The sequence below is a fragment of the Morchella importuna genome (assembly GCF_003444635.1).
Source record: "Morchella importuna strain M04M26 chromosome Unknown Morimp01GS086, whole genome shotgun sequence".
NCBI lineage: Eukaryota > Fungi > Ascomycota > Pezizomycetes > Pezizales > Morchellaceae > Morchella > Morchella importuna.
Genome location: NW_025763482.1, coordinates 26,716 through 41,157, shown reverse-complemented (window position 1 = coordinate 41,157; position 14,442 = coordinate 26,716). Strand labels below are relative to the sequence as shown.

General features: G+C 45.9%; 5 protein-coding genes across 5 annotated transcripts; all 5 read right to left on the bottom strand.

Annotated features, from left to right (window-relative positions):
- LAJ45_11699 (uncharacterized protein) lies at window positions 1-1,505 on the bottom strand (the record flags this gene model as incomplete). Its single annotated transcript, XM_046121174.1, has 5 exons — window positions 1-36; window positions 99-121; window positions 213-1,186; window positions 1,256-1,330; window positions 1,450-1,505. The coding sequence occupies 5 exons, from the start codon at window positions 1,503-1,505 to the stop codon at window positions 1-3; spliced, it is 1,164 nt and encodes a 387-aa protein (XP_045965641.1).
- Window positions 1,506-2,900: 1,395 nt separating this feature from the next.
- On the bottom strand, window positions 2,901-4,280 carry LAJ45_11698 (uncharacterized protein; the record flags this gene model as incomplete). The annotated part of the gene is made up of 6 exons (XM_046121173.1): window positions 2,901-2,921; window positions 2,988-3,223; window positions 3,292-3,689; window positions 3,781-3,843; window positions 3,927-4,093; window positions 4,206-4,280. 6 exons carry the CDS (start codon window positions 4,278-4,280, stop codon window positions 2,901-2,903), a joined length of 960 nt encoding a protein of 319 aa, XP_045965640.1.
- Window positions 4,281-5,019: 739 nt separating this feature from the next.
- On the bottom strand, window positions 5,020-6,643 carry LAJ45_11697 (uncharacterized protein; the record flags this gene model as incomplete). Its single annotated transcript, XM_046121172.1, has 6 exons — window positions 5,020-5,297; window positions 5,361-5,563; window positions 5,643-6,169; window positions 6,238-6,284; window positions 6,444-6,501; window positions 6,638-6,643. 6 exons carry the CDS (start codon window positions 6,641-6,643, stop codon window positions 5,020-5,022), a joined length of 1,119 nt encoding a protein of 372 aa, XP_045965639.1.
- A 1,009-nt stretch (window positions 6,644-7,652) lies between these two features.
- Window positions 7,653-9,779, bottom strand: LAJ45_11696 (uncharacterized protein; the record flags this gene model as incomplete). Its single annotated transcript, XM_046121171.1, has 8 exons — window positions 7,653-7,730; window positions 7,799-8,043; window positions 8,144-8,193; window positions 8,260-8,379; window positions 8,459-8,762; window positions 8,843-9,148; window positions 9,206-9,480; window positions 9,541-9,779. The coding sequence occupies 8 exons, from the start codon at window positions 9,777-9,779 to the stop codon at window positions 7,653-7,655; spliced, it is 1,617 nt and encodes a 538-aa protein (XP_045965638.1).
- Window positions 9,780-9,816: 37 nt separating this feature from the next.
- Window positions 9,817-12,901, bottom strand: LAJ45_11695 (uncharacterized protein; the record flags this gene model as incomplete). The annotated part of the gene is made up of 3 exons (XM_046121170.1): window positions 9,817-9,824; window positions 9,887-12,495; window positions 12,681-12,901. 3 exons carry the CDS (start codon window positions 12,899-12,901, stop codon window positions 9,817-9,819), a joined length of 2,838 nt encoding a protein of 945 aa, XP_045965637.1.
- Between the last annotated feature and the right edge of the window lie 1,541 nt (window positions 12,902-14,442).

Here is a 14,442-nt window from a genome sequence, read left to right as displayed (position 1 = left end):
TTACACTCTCTCAATCAACTCAGGAAGGTGTTCGACCTGTGTTACCGTATATCAGTTATCACCCGGGAGCCGACAGGCGGTTAAAATGGGGAACTTACCTTCTTTTCACCTTTGAGAATTTCTATTAAATTGGGTGATCACAACGGTTAGCCCAGCTTGGTCGTACCTTTACAACCGAACTCACCACAAGGAAAGAGTTAGAAGAGACTTACGGTGAACAGCAGTGAATAGAGGGAACTCAGCTTCAAGTCCCCTACGTTTCAAATACTCATTGACCTCACTTGCAGTGCTAGTCCCTTGCAACTTTTGCCCGTTCAGTTCCTCGGCCTCGATTTCTTCGATGGGTTTATTCTTTTGAATGCTGAGTTTAGCACACTTGTGGTTTCGGCCACCGTTGCACGAGGTGATCAAATCCGCAACACCGCATGATTCCTCAGTAAAGGTGGCCGATTTGCAGCTTTCAGAAAAGAACATCTTGCCAAATTTACGCATTTCAAGAAGCCCAACACGCATTACAGCAGCTTTAGCGTTATCACCCCAGCCGAGACCGTCAACAAAGCCCGCAGCAATTGCGACAATATTCTTCAACGCGCCGCCGAGGGAGACACCAGCTACATCGGAAACAACGCGCACGTGGAAGTAGGGCCTATGGAAGAGGGTCTTGAAGAGTGTATGGTCGACCGCTGGTAGTTCCCCCGGGACCTCTTCAAGGCCATTAGGATAGTCCTTAGTTGGACCTGTCGGGGGGTTATAGGCGATGGTAGTCTCAGAAAACTTCTCAGCAGCAACCTCGTTCGCAATGTTTGCGCCGGAAAGCGCACCGCAGTAAATACCGAGTCGCCTACCAATGGTATCTGAGAATAGTGAGATACCTTCGGGGCTCACGTCTACCCCCTTAATGCATGAAATCGCACGGGCATATTGAAGGCAGGTCCCGTTAAGCTGGTTACAGATGCTTGATACGAATTGATGAGGGACGTTGAAGACCAACAGAGTTGCGTCGGAGGCTGCATCACAAATATCTGGTGTTGCGATAATGTTATCGGGTAGCGGGATTGAAGGAAGATATTTGACGTTTTCGTGAAGGGAATTAATTAAAGCTGTGAGCTTTTCGGGCTCAGCATGTTTGGCTGGATCATAGGCAGGATGAGTTGAGGGCAGTTGGTATTTCTCTTCATACACCCACCTGTCCTCCGAGAAAGTCCGGGTCAGGTCTAAGTCCAAGGAAACTTCAGAATAGCAAGGAAACACAAACATCTTAACCTCCGGATGGAAAAGCTCAGGGTTAGCTTTAGTATTTTCGGCTACAATTTTAGCAATTGCACTCCCCCTTCACGATGTTCGATGAAATCAGCTTTCATTCAAATGAGACATTGTTTTAATCGTATTTGTGGCTTTGGACCAGGTGCTTATTCTGGGATGAGGATAGAAATACAAGAAAGCCCGTACCAATTCCCAGACCCCACGACGGTCACCCTGTGTTTTTGAGTAGGAGTAGTTAACATTTTTGCCGAACTTGCGAGCGTTCGCGATAACTGAGCGAGTCTCCTTGAAGCAATGGCTCTGCCTGTGGATGTACTTGTAGCAGTAGTAGTGACGACAGCAGATGAACCGAACAGCAACGAAGAGGCTGATGGGGGAAGTGGCATAAGAAATAGAGGAAACTTAGGATAAGAGGCGTTAAAAGAAGTGCAAAGTCGATTGATAAGAGTTGAGGTTGAGACTATCTCATGTAAGGGTAGAGGGTGAAACCCAGATAAAGGTTGAAATGTTGGGAAGTAATTGAGCTACCTCTACTTATGCAGTTGCCGCACTCACTAGTTTTGGTTTTGATGGGATTTCAGGAATCGTCGGAAATTTTAGTGCTGCATCAGGTTTTTTTTAATCTCCCAATCCCGGCACATGCACATTTGATTCCGCGGCCACGTAGTTATAGGTATCAAAAATTTAAAGGAAGCCGCGGTTCCTGGCATCAATAGCAAGTGGGTAAGCTTGAGACAAGAGCTGTGAGGTGCTCTGTACGCATGGGAGATACCCTTTGCACATGTCTGCCTATGTTCTCCAGTACCTGTCCGCCATTCGGCGGAGGCTGGGGTTGGAGGCTCCATGCGATCCTTAGGTGCAAGGGCGACTCGATGTCTCTGGTCAGCCTGGCACTAATCGGATCGCTTCAGGTACCTTTACTCTAAGTAGAGTACCGCATTAATTCGTCTCAGCGGCCGGTCACACAAGACGTCTAAGTTGCCTCTTCTAGCCAGCATGAGGGAGATTGGGGCGTATTCAAGGCAAATAACCATATAGGGGAATTTCAACGTCCTGTGTGACTGGCCGTCGAGACGAATTAATGCGGTACTCGATCCACCCCAGCACACTACCTACCTAAACTACATGTACCTTGCCTTTAATCAGGATATTATGTGCCACAAGATGGAAGAGAAGCAACCTCTTCTAAATTCCTGGCATGTGTAGATAGGTACAGACCTCAGAATTCCTATTTTGAACAATCTGAAAGTGATATAACCAGGGATTTAGGAGGTGTCGCCGCGGTATATCACCTAAAACAAAATATACAAAAAAATTTACAATTGCCAGTAAGTATAGAAAAATAACATCCGCATTTAATGAGGGTTCAAATACAGAAAGAAAAAAGAATCCGGGTGATACAATAGTTGTTTTTGCCATTCACCTCATGAAGCATCAAAATGTATTACCCCAGTGTTCCGCTTTTGTTCTATATAGACCAAGGTACAACACAGCGCTAGGAACCAACCACACCTAAAAATCAACATGAAATCCCCACCATTTCTCCAGAGCTCAAGCTCAAGCTTCCTTTGCCACCTCTGACGACCTCAATATTTCCTGTCTATGCCGCTACCGCACAGTTGAAATTCGTGTTATTTTTATTTGGGGGGGTTGTAGACCTAATAGGACGCAAGTCAGCAAACCAAGCCATGCTTGACGAGTGAAAGAAAACCACGAGAACTCACAATCTTTCTAGCCTTGATAGGAGCCCACTTGTATCTCTTAACCCAGATTGAGAGACCAACCAAGACAGAGGAAATGATGATAACTTTCATTCCCATCTTTTTCCTCTGGTCCATCTCTGGCTCCGCGGCCCAGTTAAGGAACTGCACAACATCCTTGGCCATCTGGGATGTGGTCGCGGGGGTTCCATCTTCGTATTCTACGAGGCCATCATACAATACACGGGCCATAGCGATTCCTATTTATCCGGGACCCAGTAAGTAAACCACGATCATCTCGCTCCAGAATCCCTAAAGATTAACTCACCAGTCCCAGGGAAGTACGGGTTGAAGTTCAAGCCCTCAGCAACATTAGCACCCGCTGGGGGTTCATCGGGGTATCCTGTCAGCAAAGCATAGACATAGTCGCAGCCTCCGTGCCTTGCCTTGGTGATGAGAGAAAGGTCTGGTGGAAGGGCTCCCTGGTTGGCAGCACGGGCAGCTTCATCGTTAGGGTAAGGCGATGGGATGTAATCGGAAAGCTTTCCAGTTCGCTTCTGGATCTCGCCCTGGTCATTGGGCTCATCGTCATACTCATTCTCTTCAGCCATAGCTTTGGCCTCGTCGACAGTGTGAGACACGCCGACAAGTGCACGCCATGGAACACGTGAAAGAGAGTGGCATGAGGCGCAGACTTCGCGGTAGACCTGGAAGCCACGACGGAGACTGGTGGGGGTTGAATTGTTAGGGGATCATCTATAAAGAATCGAAAAACGTGCCTCCGGGAGGGAGTTGTTGGGAGGAACCGATAACTCACCTTTGGTGGTCAAAGGTGCTCAACCATCCCTGGTGGTCCCATGGGTACTTCGGAGCATGCAATCTTTAAACCGTAATACCTTAACGTTAATAAAGAGAACTCCAGTCATGAAAAAAGTAACCCCGCCAAGTCTTGGACAAACGCACCCCTCCTCCGCTGGAGTCGCAGCATGTACTTCACCAAACCCGCATCCATATTGCTGATAATACCAGGCAATAGATCCGATAGCCGTCAAAGTCGAAACTGTTCCTGCAATGTTCAGGTTTCTCGGCGATTCGGCATTTGACGATGTGGCGGAGGATGTGGCGGTTCGCTAAGTTATTCCAAAAAATTTCATCAGCTAGCTAACCCTATTCCCAATCGCCAATTGACCGGGTTTTTGATGTGTAGATATGAATTAGAATGAAGCGCTGGTTTCCACTCACCCTTGTCGAGTTACGGACAGCCGTCTTGAGCAGAGCAGCGCCGGTGGTGGGACGAAGAATAGATCGCGCAAGCATGGTGGGTGCCCGGGTGGTTGATTATTCCGGTGGGCAAAGTGACGGGTGAGTAGACTGGAGGGAGGGGAGAGGCCTCGTGAGAGCGGAAGGGACGAAAGATGGAAGGGAGGATGAGAATCAGGGCAAAGAGCAATTGATGAACAGATGTTTCTTCTAGCTCTTGCTTAATCAGGATATGGGAAGGATTTGATTGGCGGAGGATCCTTTTGACAAAGGGATTGTTTAGTATTTGGGAGGGGCTTTTTTCTTTTCATCCAGCGGGGGTCGCGGCGCAACTCGGGTGGAACTTAGGTCAAGCATCCAGGCACATGTATGTTAATCTATCTTTTTAGTTAGGGACTTTTTCTCGATATATTGAGAATATTCCCCCTCAATTGCGGCGAGTTTATTACAGTATTCTCGAGTATGATTGAATTCGCCCAGGCGTTGTCGCTAATTATACGTAAGCTCCCGTTCGTCCTCACACCCGGCATATTCTCGGCAAAAAGCGTCTCTAGACGTTCACAGCCTGTCACTCGTGGCAACCCGTCACATAACTGATAGTCAACCTTACTTTTTTTTTTTTTTTTTTGTTTAATTCATTAATTGCATAGTTAACCATACTTAGTTCTTGGACCTCGTCCGGAACTTTGTTGACTAATATTTACTACTAGTAATTCTGATTTGAACATTTAGGGAAATTATTTCAAAACAAGTTTGAAAACGATACGACTTTTGTGAATTGACCTGCGAATCTCAATCAAGAAGACGCAGCACCAGTAGCAAGCTCTCTTCGAGCCTTTACTGCCTCAGCGAGCTCCTCGAGCACCTTTTCTGTAACCTCAAAATTGATGCAAGCATCAGTGATGGAGACACCATATTTCAAACCAGATTTACCCTCGGCAGGAACTTTCTGGTTGCCCTCGTTGATATGAGATTCAATCATAACACCAATGATACAGTCTTCGCCGTTGCGGAGCTGCTCAGCGATTGAGGCTGCGACCTTTGGCTGGTTATTGTGATTCTTAGATGAGTTTCCTGGTAAATATCAACATCTATGGTAAAAAAAAAAAAAATCACAACGGGGAATATTTTATCTACCGTGTGAACAATCCACCATCATCTTGTCTTGGGTATTTGCCTTGCGGAGCTTTTCCTTTGCCTCTTTGATACTCTCGGCATCATAGTTCGTGCCCTTTTTGCCACCACGAAGAATGATAAAGCAATCATCGTTCCCTGTGGTACCGACAATTGCTACAACGCCAGGCTTCGTTACTGACAAGAAGTGGTGAGCGCCTTTAGCACTGTATTTGTAGATAGATCGTATCAGTACACAAGGTCATGTTATATCTACTTCGCAGTTACAAAAGCTAGGAGACTTACGCCCCAATTGCATCAATTGCGACATCCAAACTTCCATCAGTTCCATTCTTGAAACCAACTGGGAACGACAACCCAGATGCCAATTCTCGATGGAGCTGGCTTTCTGTTGTTCTAGCACCAATTGCGCCAACGCTCAACAAATCGGCCAAGAACTGGGGCGAAATGGTATCCAACATCTCGCTCGCCAATGGCATACCCATGGTGGTAAGATCCACGAATAGCTGCCTTGAAATCTTCAGTCCCTTGTTGATATTGAAGGAACCATCAATGTCAGGGTCGTTGATAAGGCCTTTCCAGCCGACAGTGGTACGCGGCTTCTCAAGATACGCACGCATGACAATCAAAAGTTCTGAAGAGTGCTTCTCTTTAAGGACAAGGAGGCGCTTGCAGTATTCAATGGCGGCAGCTGGGTCATGAATCGAGCAAGGACCAACCACGACAAGGAGGCGGTTGAGAGGGTCGCGGGATTGGAGGATTGCGGCAGCCTCCTCTCGGGTCTTGACGACTGTCTCTTTCGATTTCAGCGTCTACAGAACAGTTTTTATTAGCTTTCTTGCTCCGGAGTATGAAGATTTATGGAAACTAATTGTCATACCTGCTTGACCTCATGCTGAAGTAGATCAGGAGGAGTCAATGGGTTGTCTAATCGGGACGAGCAAAGTAAGCTACATTACATTTCTAAGTTAAATACTCAGGAGGAATGTCGTATAATAATAGCTACTCACAGCCGCGAACTAAAAAGATTGTGAGCAATGGCTTTGACACAAAAACCAGCTAAAAGGAATAGGTAGGAGCCAGTACCTCTCCAATCTTCAGAACTTGTCCTGTCACCGACGGCCTTATTCTCAATATAGTAGGTCTATAAATTCCCGCAGAAATGTGTTAGCCCAGAATCAATTATGTTCTACAAAATCCTATCTCAGGACTTCTAAAATCCTTTGTGAGATGGTTCTCTACCTCTTCACAACTGCAGATGTAGAATGGATAGGACTTACTGCCATTACTCAAGTGGGAAAATAGATTATCTAAAGAACCGGGCTAGAAAGGGGAATGTAATAATAAAGTTCGTATGAAAGCACCGAACTTTAGGAGGTGGCGCTTCGCTGTAGTGGGAGTGGTTCAACTATAAGTAAAACTTTCTGATTGCCCCACTACAACAGAATCGTTACACAAAGAGCCCCTCCTAATGTTTGTGGCAAAGGTGTGGCTGGTGCCATTAGGACCTCCAATTCTCTAGTCAGTGGCGAACCTGTTCAACGACTTGGCCAACCAAAACCAGATCAAGCAGAGACAGGACACGATCCTTTTTGAAATTACGAAATTAGGACTAAAACACATTTAAACTGGCAGCCCTCACAACTAAAGTTTTTTTGACCTGGTACCGTGTCAGACTGTGCAATTGACAACCCGGGAGACCACGGTTGTTGTAGCTGAACTGGCTCTTAGATACAGGTAGGTATAAACGTAGTTGTCAAATCACCATATCATACCAAGGATCAATTGAGGAGATAAGAGTTAATAAACGGCCAGAGAACTACGAGTTAGCATATGTACCTGTTATTCACCTTGTACTTCCAGTCTAGGCCCGGGCTTGATCACCTATCGAGTTTTTACGGTACCTACGTTCCGTAGAGCTCGATAGGGTTTTAATAAGGGAACCCTCCTAGGCGAAGTGAAAATTATACTAAATACCTTGCCAAGAGAAGGTAGTGGATCTGCTCATGCCCTAACTCGGACGATCCCTTGGTTGGTTTGGCGGCTTTGGTTTCAGGTCACTCCTTACCACCAGACGCTTTCTAATATCAATGTTTATGACTATCTTATTACCATCACCGTAAGAACCGACTTACAATATCCCTTCACGAGCTTCCGGAGAAGGTAGTGAGACGCACATGAAAAGAATAAATCCAGAAAAAGAAATCCCCCACATCCACGCCAGCGCCCCAAAATATACGTACAGTATCTGTCCCTTCCTATTCTACACAGAGAAATAATTTTGAGAAAAGATGATTACTTTGATAAGTCGATACTTGCAGCATCGTGATACAGATCGATTAAGCATGAAGCTGACCACGCCTGTGTAGGGCTCTGTTATAGGAGAAATGCAATCAGTAATCTTTGCAAATAATTATGAGATGAACAGCGGGAAGGCTTACCGAATCATAACAGAACTCTCCGTGCTTATTTGTTAACTCAGCCAAACCAGCCCAAGGATTTTCATAGAGAGCCTTGCGGCAGCCGTCCATCCTTAAATTGATCTGTAGAAGTGTCTCAAGCTTTTCTTCCTTTGTCTTCTTTCGTTGCAGATCAAATTTCAGCATCGCCCTCAGAAAGTAGCCAGTAGGCCAAACCCACTCTGGCCCTTGATGATAGTTTCGTCCCTTTGAGGTAGCGAAGTCATCTGGCCAAAGGAAATTAGCTATTATCCAGCATTTACGCCTCAAGTTCATCTGCATCACCACCATTAAAGGAAAATGAGTCATTGGATAGTGAATTCAAACCTGAGTCTTCCGAATTATGGTAGTATGGCCGGTAGTTGCGATCAATAGGACTAGCAGTAGAGTTAGTTAAGCTGGTAATTTCTATGTTGCATAGCAATAGAAGAATTATTACTCACTCAAGCGTGGCCATACCAGTAGGCCCCCTCAGTGCTTCATCTGCAATCTCGATTGCCCCTAGCGCATGATCGGGATCAAAAAGATCGGGAGCAACAACCATAGCGATCGCAAAGTTTGGCCTATAGAAATTTTATCAGTAAGCTTCACATAATATTAAGTAGTATGCTGCCTGCCTCGGTGAGGACAGCGGAAACATACCTGAGTTGGTAATCTTCATATTCTTTCCCTCCACCGAACAAATCTTTATAGATACCTCTTCTATTAACACACGCTAGGTTGACAACATGGTTTTTGTCATCATCCGGGTTTTTTGGAATGTAGTAGCATCTCTCGAAATTTTTCTTGATTGTATCCGCCCATTCGTTGAATGTGATCACTTGCCCGTCGCTGGTTTTAACGCTGTCCCACTTGTATATTCCCTGGGCTTTGAGCTGTGAGACCCATTTGAGTGTGCTATACAAAAGGCCAATGATTTCAACTGCTGATCCATCTCTTGGGGTACCTAAAGTTTGGATTACCCTGTTAGTATTGACTGACTAGGAAAACCCAGGAATTTATATGTGAGGGTAAAAGAGAGCGCACCAGGATATCCTTTGTTCCCCGCCTTTTCACTCTCTCCCATCTTGTCCATCCAAGTTCCGCAGTTCCATTGGCTGCCGCCTTTCACAAAACCGGTTTCCCAGTCTGTCTTAACCTCAACCCAGAACCCTTCATATTTCATTTGTGTGTCCAAGCCTGGTCCGGCATTTGCTTCACGGAAGCCAAAGCCTAGTGCATGCCTCTCAAGTGCCTCCTGGACGATCTCCCCGATTGTGCTTTCCCTACTGTACGCCCGCTCATCATCGTAGTCGAACCAAGTATCGTCATAGGGCAAAAAACGCCGTTTAACTGATTCCTTCAAAATATCAACTCCGTTCGGAACCATTTCGATGTAATCCTGTATACTTTGGAGGTAAAACCAAATGCTATCACGAGCATTGTATCGCGGTTTGCGTCCGCTATCAAGGAGATTGGGGATCATCCCGTGCTTAAGTACGGAGCCAAAGGCCAGGATATGTTCTTTTGCATCCTCATAGCGGCCAGTTGCGAGATAGAGACCGCGTATTGAGATGAAGATATCTCTACCCCAACAACGCATGTAATCGTATGAAAAATGGGGTAAACCAGCAGCCATGCAAGCGACCTCTTTATTTGGCCACAACGAAGTAGATTTCATGAATCTAAACGAGCAAATCAGTTAAATATTCAGAAAGATAAAAGTCTCGAATATGGGCACCTACCCAGTCATTTGCAAAGAGACCAATGACAGTCCCTTGAGAAATTCGGTGCCTTGGTTGATCTCACTTGTGAATTGAGTGGTGGCTCTCTCCACAGCTGTGGTATATGCCGTTTGGATGGCCAATCCGAAATATCGAGGAAGTAGAAATCCGGGGACCTGTCTGATTCTATCGAATCTCTCTTTCAGCCATTTTGTCGGCCCAGATAGTCCTTTATGACCCTGGTTCTCTAGCCTTTCCATTCTGCCAACTATGTAGTCAAGCGGCCACTGCCCCTCCCTAAGGTGCTGGCAAAGGGGATGTGCAAGATCGTTATTTCTGATTATATCTTTCAACACGGACCACCAACCTTGAAGCCCAGCATAAACCAGGGATCCAAAGTTAGGGATATTATAGCAACCGTCTTGATTCCCACTCGAGTCCCTCTCCTCGGATTCTGCGCGGTACAAAATAAAGTTGAGTTCAGCCAAGCTTGTATTAGCAAATGCCTCCTCTGCCCCGCTGATTACAAACTTATCCAGGGCTTCACCCTCCATTCCCGGAATCCATGTCTCCAGCAGAGTGATACTCCCTGGGGGAAATTTTTCCGGGATGGTGATTGTTGTGGTAGTCCCCTTCTCTTCGATAGCCGGATTTTCTAAGTCCACTACCTCCGCAGGAAGCCCGGTAAGGTACTTTGGATCTTCGAAGACTGTCGCCTTTGCCTCTTCAGCGTCGTTGACCTTTAACTTCCAGCTACCGAGAACTTTAACTTTCGGTCCATTAAGAACGATCGGGTTGAAGTCCCCTCGGGTATCTCCTGAGTTATACGCTGTATGCGCTACAAGGAAATAACCCTTATGGCTTTTAGGGTGTACTCGATGGACAGTGACGTACTCCCCCTCATGGTGTACATGCATTTCAGTGAAACCATCTCGGCCCATCTCCTCGTGGATACGGTTAATGAGGGCCTTGACCTTTCCGATACCTGGAGTATTTTCGTCTAGCTGGGCTGGTGGTGGGTAGTAAACCCTTGGTTCGGTCACTAAATTCAACAACTTCGGATAGACTTCGTCGTAACCCATGACCGAGCCAATACCACAATCACACATCCCTACTAAGGCTCCGTTGGGAAGAGTATCTTGCGGTGTTCTCTTCTGGGTTGGAGTTTCATTGTCATGGGTACAGTCCATGAAAAGGGCATGTATCGGACTTGCCGTAACTGCCTTGATCACCTCTCTTCCATCACGATCACCGTTGGCACTCCCATTTGTCTCCCCACCCGCCTTTTCGCTGCCTCTCATAATGAATTCTTGCTCAAAGCTCCCAATCGGCTTCCCACCATGGCGATGAACAAGTCTTGACAACTCTCCGGGGCCCCATGCAACCATAGCTTCACGGACAAGACTTCCAAGGCCAAGTCTTTCGACGAAGTTTCTATCTTCATGTTCGCTTCCGGTGAAAAGTTCTGCAACAACATATAAGTCGTTTCTCTCTAGCCTCGCAATATCGAGTAGATACTGCCCAACATGAAGAGGAGTTGAGTGACAATTATCGATACGGAACCCATGGAAGCACTGAGCCATGAGTTTGGTATATCTGACCATAAAATCCCAAAGAAATGGGCTGTCCTCAGGTTTCTCTCCAAATCTGAGTTTCACGCAGTCTCCCCAAACAATGACCTCACGACGTAGATAAGATCTAGAATTAGGACCGGCAAAGTCTGCGACATTGTTCCAAATCCAGCCATTATTAGCCAATGCCAGGCTCTTTGGATCGTGTTTTGCCGTTTTTTCGTTCTGAGGGAGCCGGGTGAAGTAGGTCTCTATCAATGGGTTCTCTTTGGTAATTTTCCCCATCTTGGGTCCGTGGGCATCGACGCGGAGGTATGTAATACGATTATATAATTGCTCAAGGATTTCGGAGCTATCTTCATCGTATTCCTTGTAGTAAGGAAGGTTGAGCTCATCTAGGACCTTCGTATACTCGCTCTTTACCTCCCCAACCACTTCGGCATCGGGTTTACCTGAAGATTTCCCAAATTCTAGCTCGAGGAATGCCGCTCCGATTTCGGGGTCGATTTTGCGGCGGTATCTTTCACCAAGTCTATCTCCACCGATAAGTCCATGCTTTGAAAGAAGTTGGGCTTTATCGTATAGCGAAAGATCCTTCGAGTGGTCCGATTGTCCTGCAAACTTTGAGGGGGTTGACTTCCCAGACGTCCAGATTTCTAAAGCTGCTTCTGCGTTTGCTTTCACATCTAGGGCGTAGAACTCCCATAACCTCAGCGCCCCGATCACGTGGGTCTTTACACCCTCCATGACCTTGAGCAGATCGTCTTTGGTCTCAAGCTCGGCCGGGTATCCTAAAAGCTCGAGTTTACTGCCAAAATCTAATAGTGCTGTGTCGAGTTCATAGGCCGCCTCTAGCCAAGGGGCTGTAACAAGATTATAGCCGGCTTCTGGGTTGGTTTGTAGCCATTCAGAGTTGTGTGCTGTGTGGTTCCAAACAACGTCAGTAAGGCTAAGAAGGCCATGTTGTTTTTCCATCGTTTTTACGATAGCAAGGATATCATCAGTTCCGTTGGGAAATGCCTCTGGATCGTAAGCTAATTGATTAAAAATGCTGTAAGGCGAGTTCGAAGCACCGCGATGCATCATTGGGGTAAAATGAACCATGTTGTATCCCTTGTCGGCGATATACTTCATGTGATCATCCCATTTTTCAACTGGCCCGAGCCATTTTGATATAACAGAGAATATCGAGAGGGCATCGAGAGTAAGGGGCTTGTTGTTGATTGCGAGGCACGGTGAAACGGTGAAGTACCGGCTATCAGTCTTGATCTGTTTCGTCGAGCTATCAGGCGAAGAAGCTGCACTGAATGGAGGAAGTGGGGTGTAGGTCAAGTAGTAACCAAAGGTACCCGCTCGTGTTATAGGGACATCGATGTGTAGAGTGCGAGAGAACGATGGGGATAGCCTAGGTACAAACAGATTCAAATTAGTACTTATAGCATGTAATTTTCATTAACGATATATCCATTGGGTATATGGAAATATGCTAGCATATAGAAGTAATCCTTTTATAACACTGACGAAAAAGTCTTCTTTTACTAGGGAAACAGAAATAAATCAACTGGTAATGGAGCTCAGTGGGCTACAAACTTGTATTCTCTGAAATTTACACGTTCAAATTGTTTGTCTTTTTCAGGAACGTTGATCCAAAGGCTGCCCTGATGACAGATGGAACTGGCACCCTCGATTGAAAACCGCAGAACATATGGCGTACGTGGAGGAGGTAGATTGATATAATCTCCAGGAATAGCAGGAGCACCAGCATCATTGAGCGGGAGGAGATAAACCAACGGAGGAGCCATAGGAGCCATAGCTAATGAATTATGACAATAAAAGGATGGACAGACAGAAGATAATGGATGGAGAGGAAAACCGACAAAGCCGAGGGACACTGAGGGATAAATAGAGAGATAGAAAACACAGAAGGCCTCGGAAGGTCCTGAGCGGCAAGGTACGTATACACAACTATTTTACATCTAGAGAACTCTACGACCACTTCGACAATAACCGGATCGGAGGCTGATCGGGACCAGAGAGGAATGAGGGGAATGAGGGGTTAACTACATGTACTTCGGGGGTAGGGGTAAGTGAGAAGACACCCTTCACGCAATCTTGGCATCGTGGTGTCTTCTTACTTATCCCTGATACCGAAGTACATAGAGCACATATGAGGGCAACACAAATGTGGGAAACGCGGGTGTGTTTGGCATTTAGCAGTTGGTGGTCAGGGCAGAAATCGATGGCGAGGATCGAGTTTCTTCATCCGTATCGTCATTAACACGACGTTTTCATTGCTGGAGGTTTAGCCGTTGGTGTTTTGGGGGGTGTGAAGTCTATAGTGGGGCAGGATTGGGGTGACGTGCGCCCAGAGAGGTGAATTGCAACTGGCTAAGCGAAAGAGGTCAGGGCCGTGCACTTGGAAACTCTACTGCAAACCATGCAGCTGAAAAGAACTGTAGCCTCTTTGGTTTTCTTTTAAACAACCCCGGTGATGATCATGGCTTCCGAAACATGATTTGGGCCTGATAGGAACGTTTCAGGTGTCTTGAATCTTGACTTGACCGTCTAGGATTATAACTATTGAGGTCCTGGGAACACCAATCATTACCATGCCCATCTGTTGTTACATACTGGTACTGTATGCATATGTAGATACATATCGCCCTATTGTCCGCCCTATCGCTGAGTAGAGACATCCTGGTAGTAATACCACCGGTCCCGTTGGGATTGAACTAAAGGCCATAGGTATGGTAAGAGTATTTAGGGCAGGTATGGTGATCAGGGCTGGAGGTTGTAAAGTTGATCATTCGCAACAGCACGGGCCAAGTCGCAAAATGATAAGTCTCACAACTATGTACTCTAGTAAGCATGTGGGGCAAATTTATGCCTGCGTGTAGCTTACACTTTAGGCGTAGAGCTCTTGTTTAGATTGATATGACCACATGCATTGACTACATAGATATGGGTATGCACATGAAAGGGGAGTATAAAAAAGATACTTGAGCTTGTGAATACATGTAGGTACAAATATCTGTTCTTCCAATCATTCTTGGAGCTAATATTTATGAGGCTCCTCCCTTTCCTACCCTTTACGTTTTCTTATCCAGTCCCTGATAACTCTGTTTTGCTTGCTTCATCCATCTTGCGTCTTTTCTTTTCCTTTTGATTCTTTTTTTCTTTTAATTGTTTTTTTTTTTTTTTTTTTTGCATGCGCATAAGCCCTGATTAGATCGAACCTACGCTTTAGTTTGAGAATCGTGGCTTCAATAGAGATCCTCGTCTCTGCACATATTCGATTACACTCTTCAATTGAGAGTTCCCCTGCTGTTCCTTCATCAAATACACACCTATC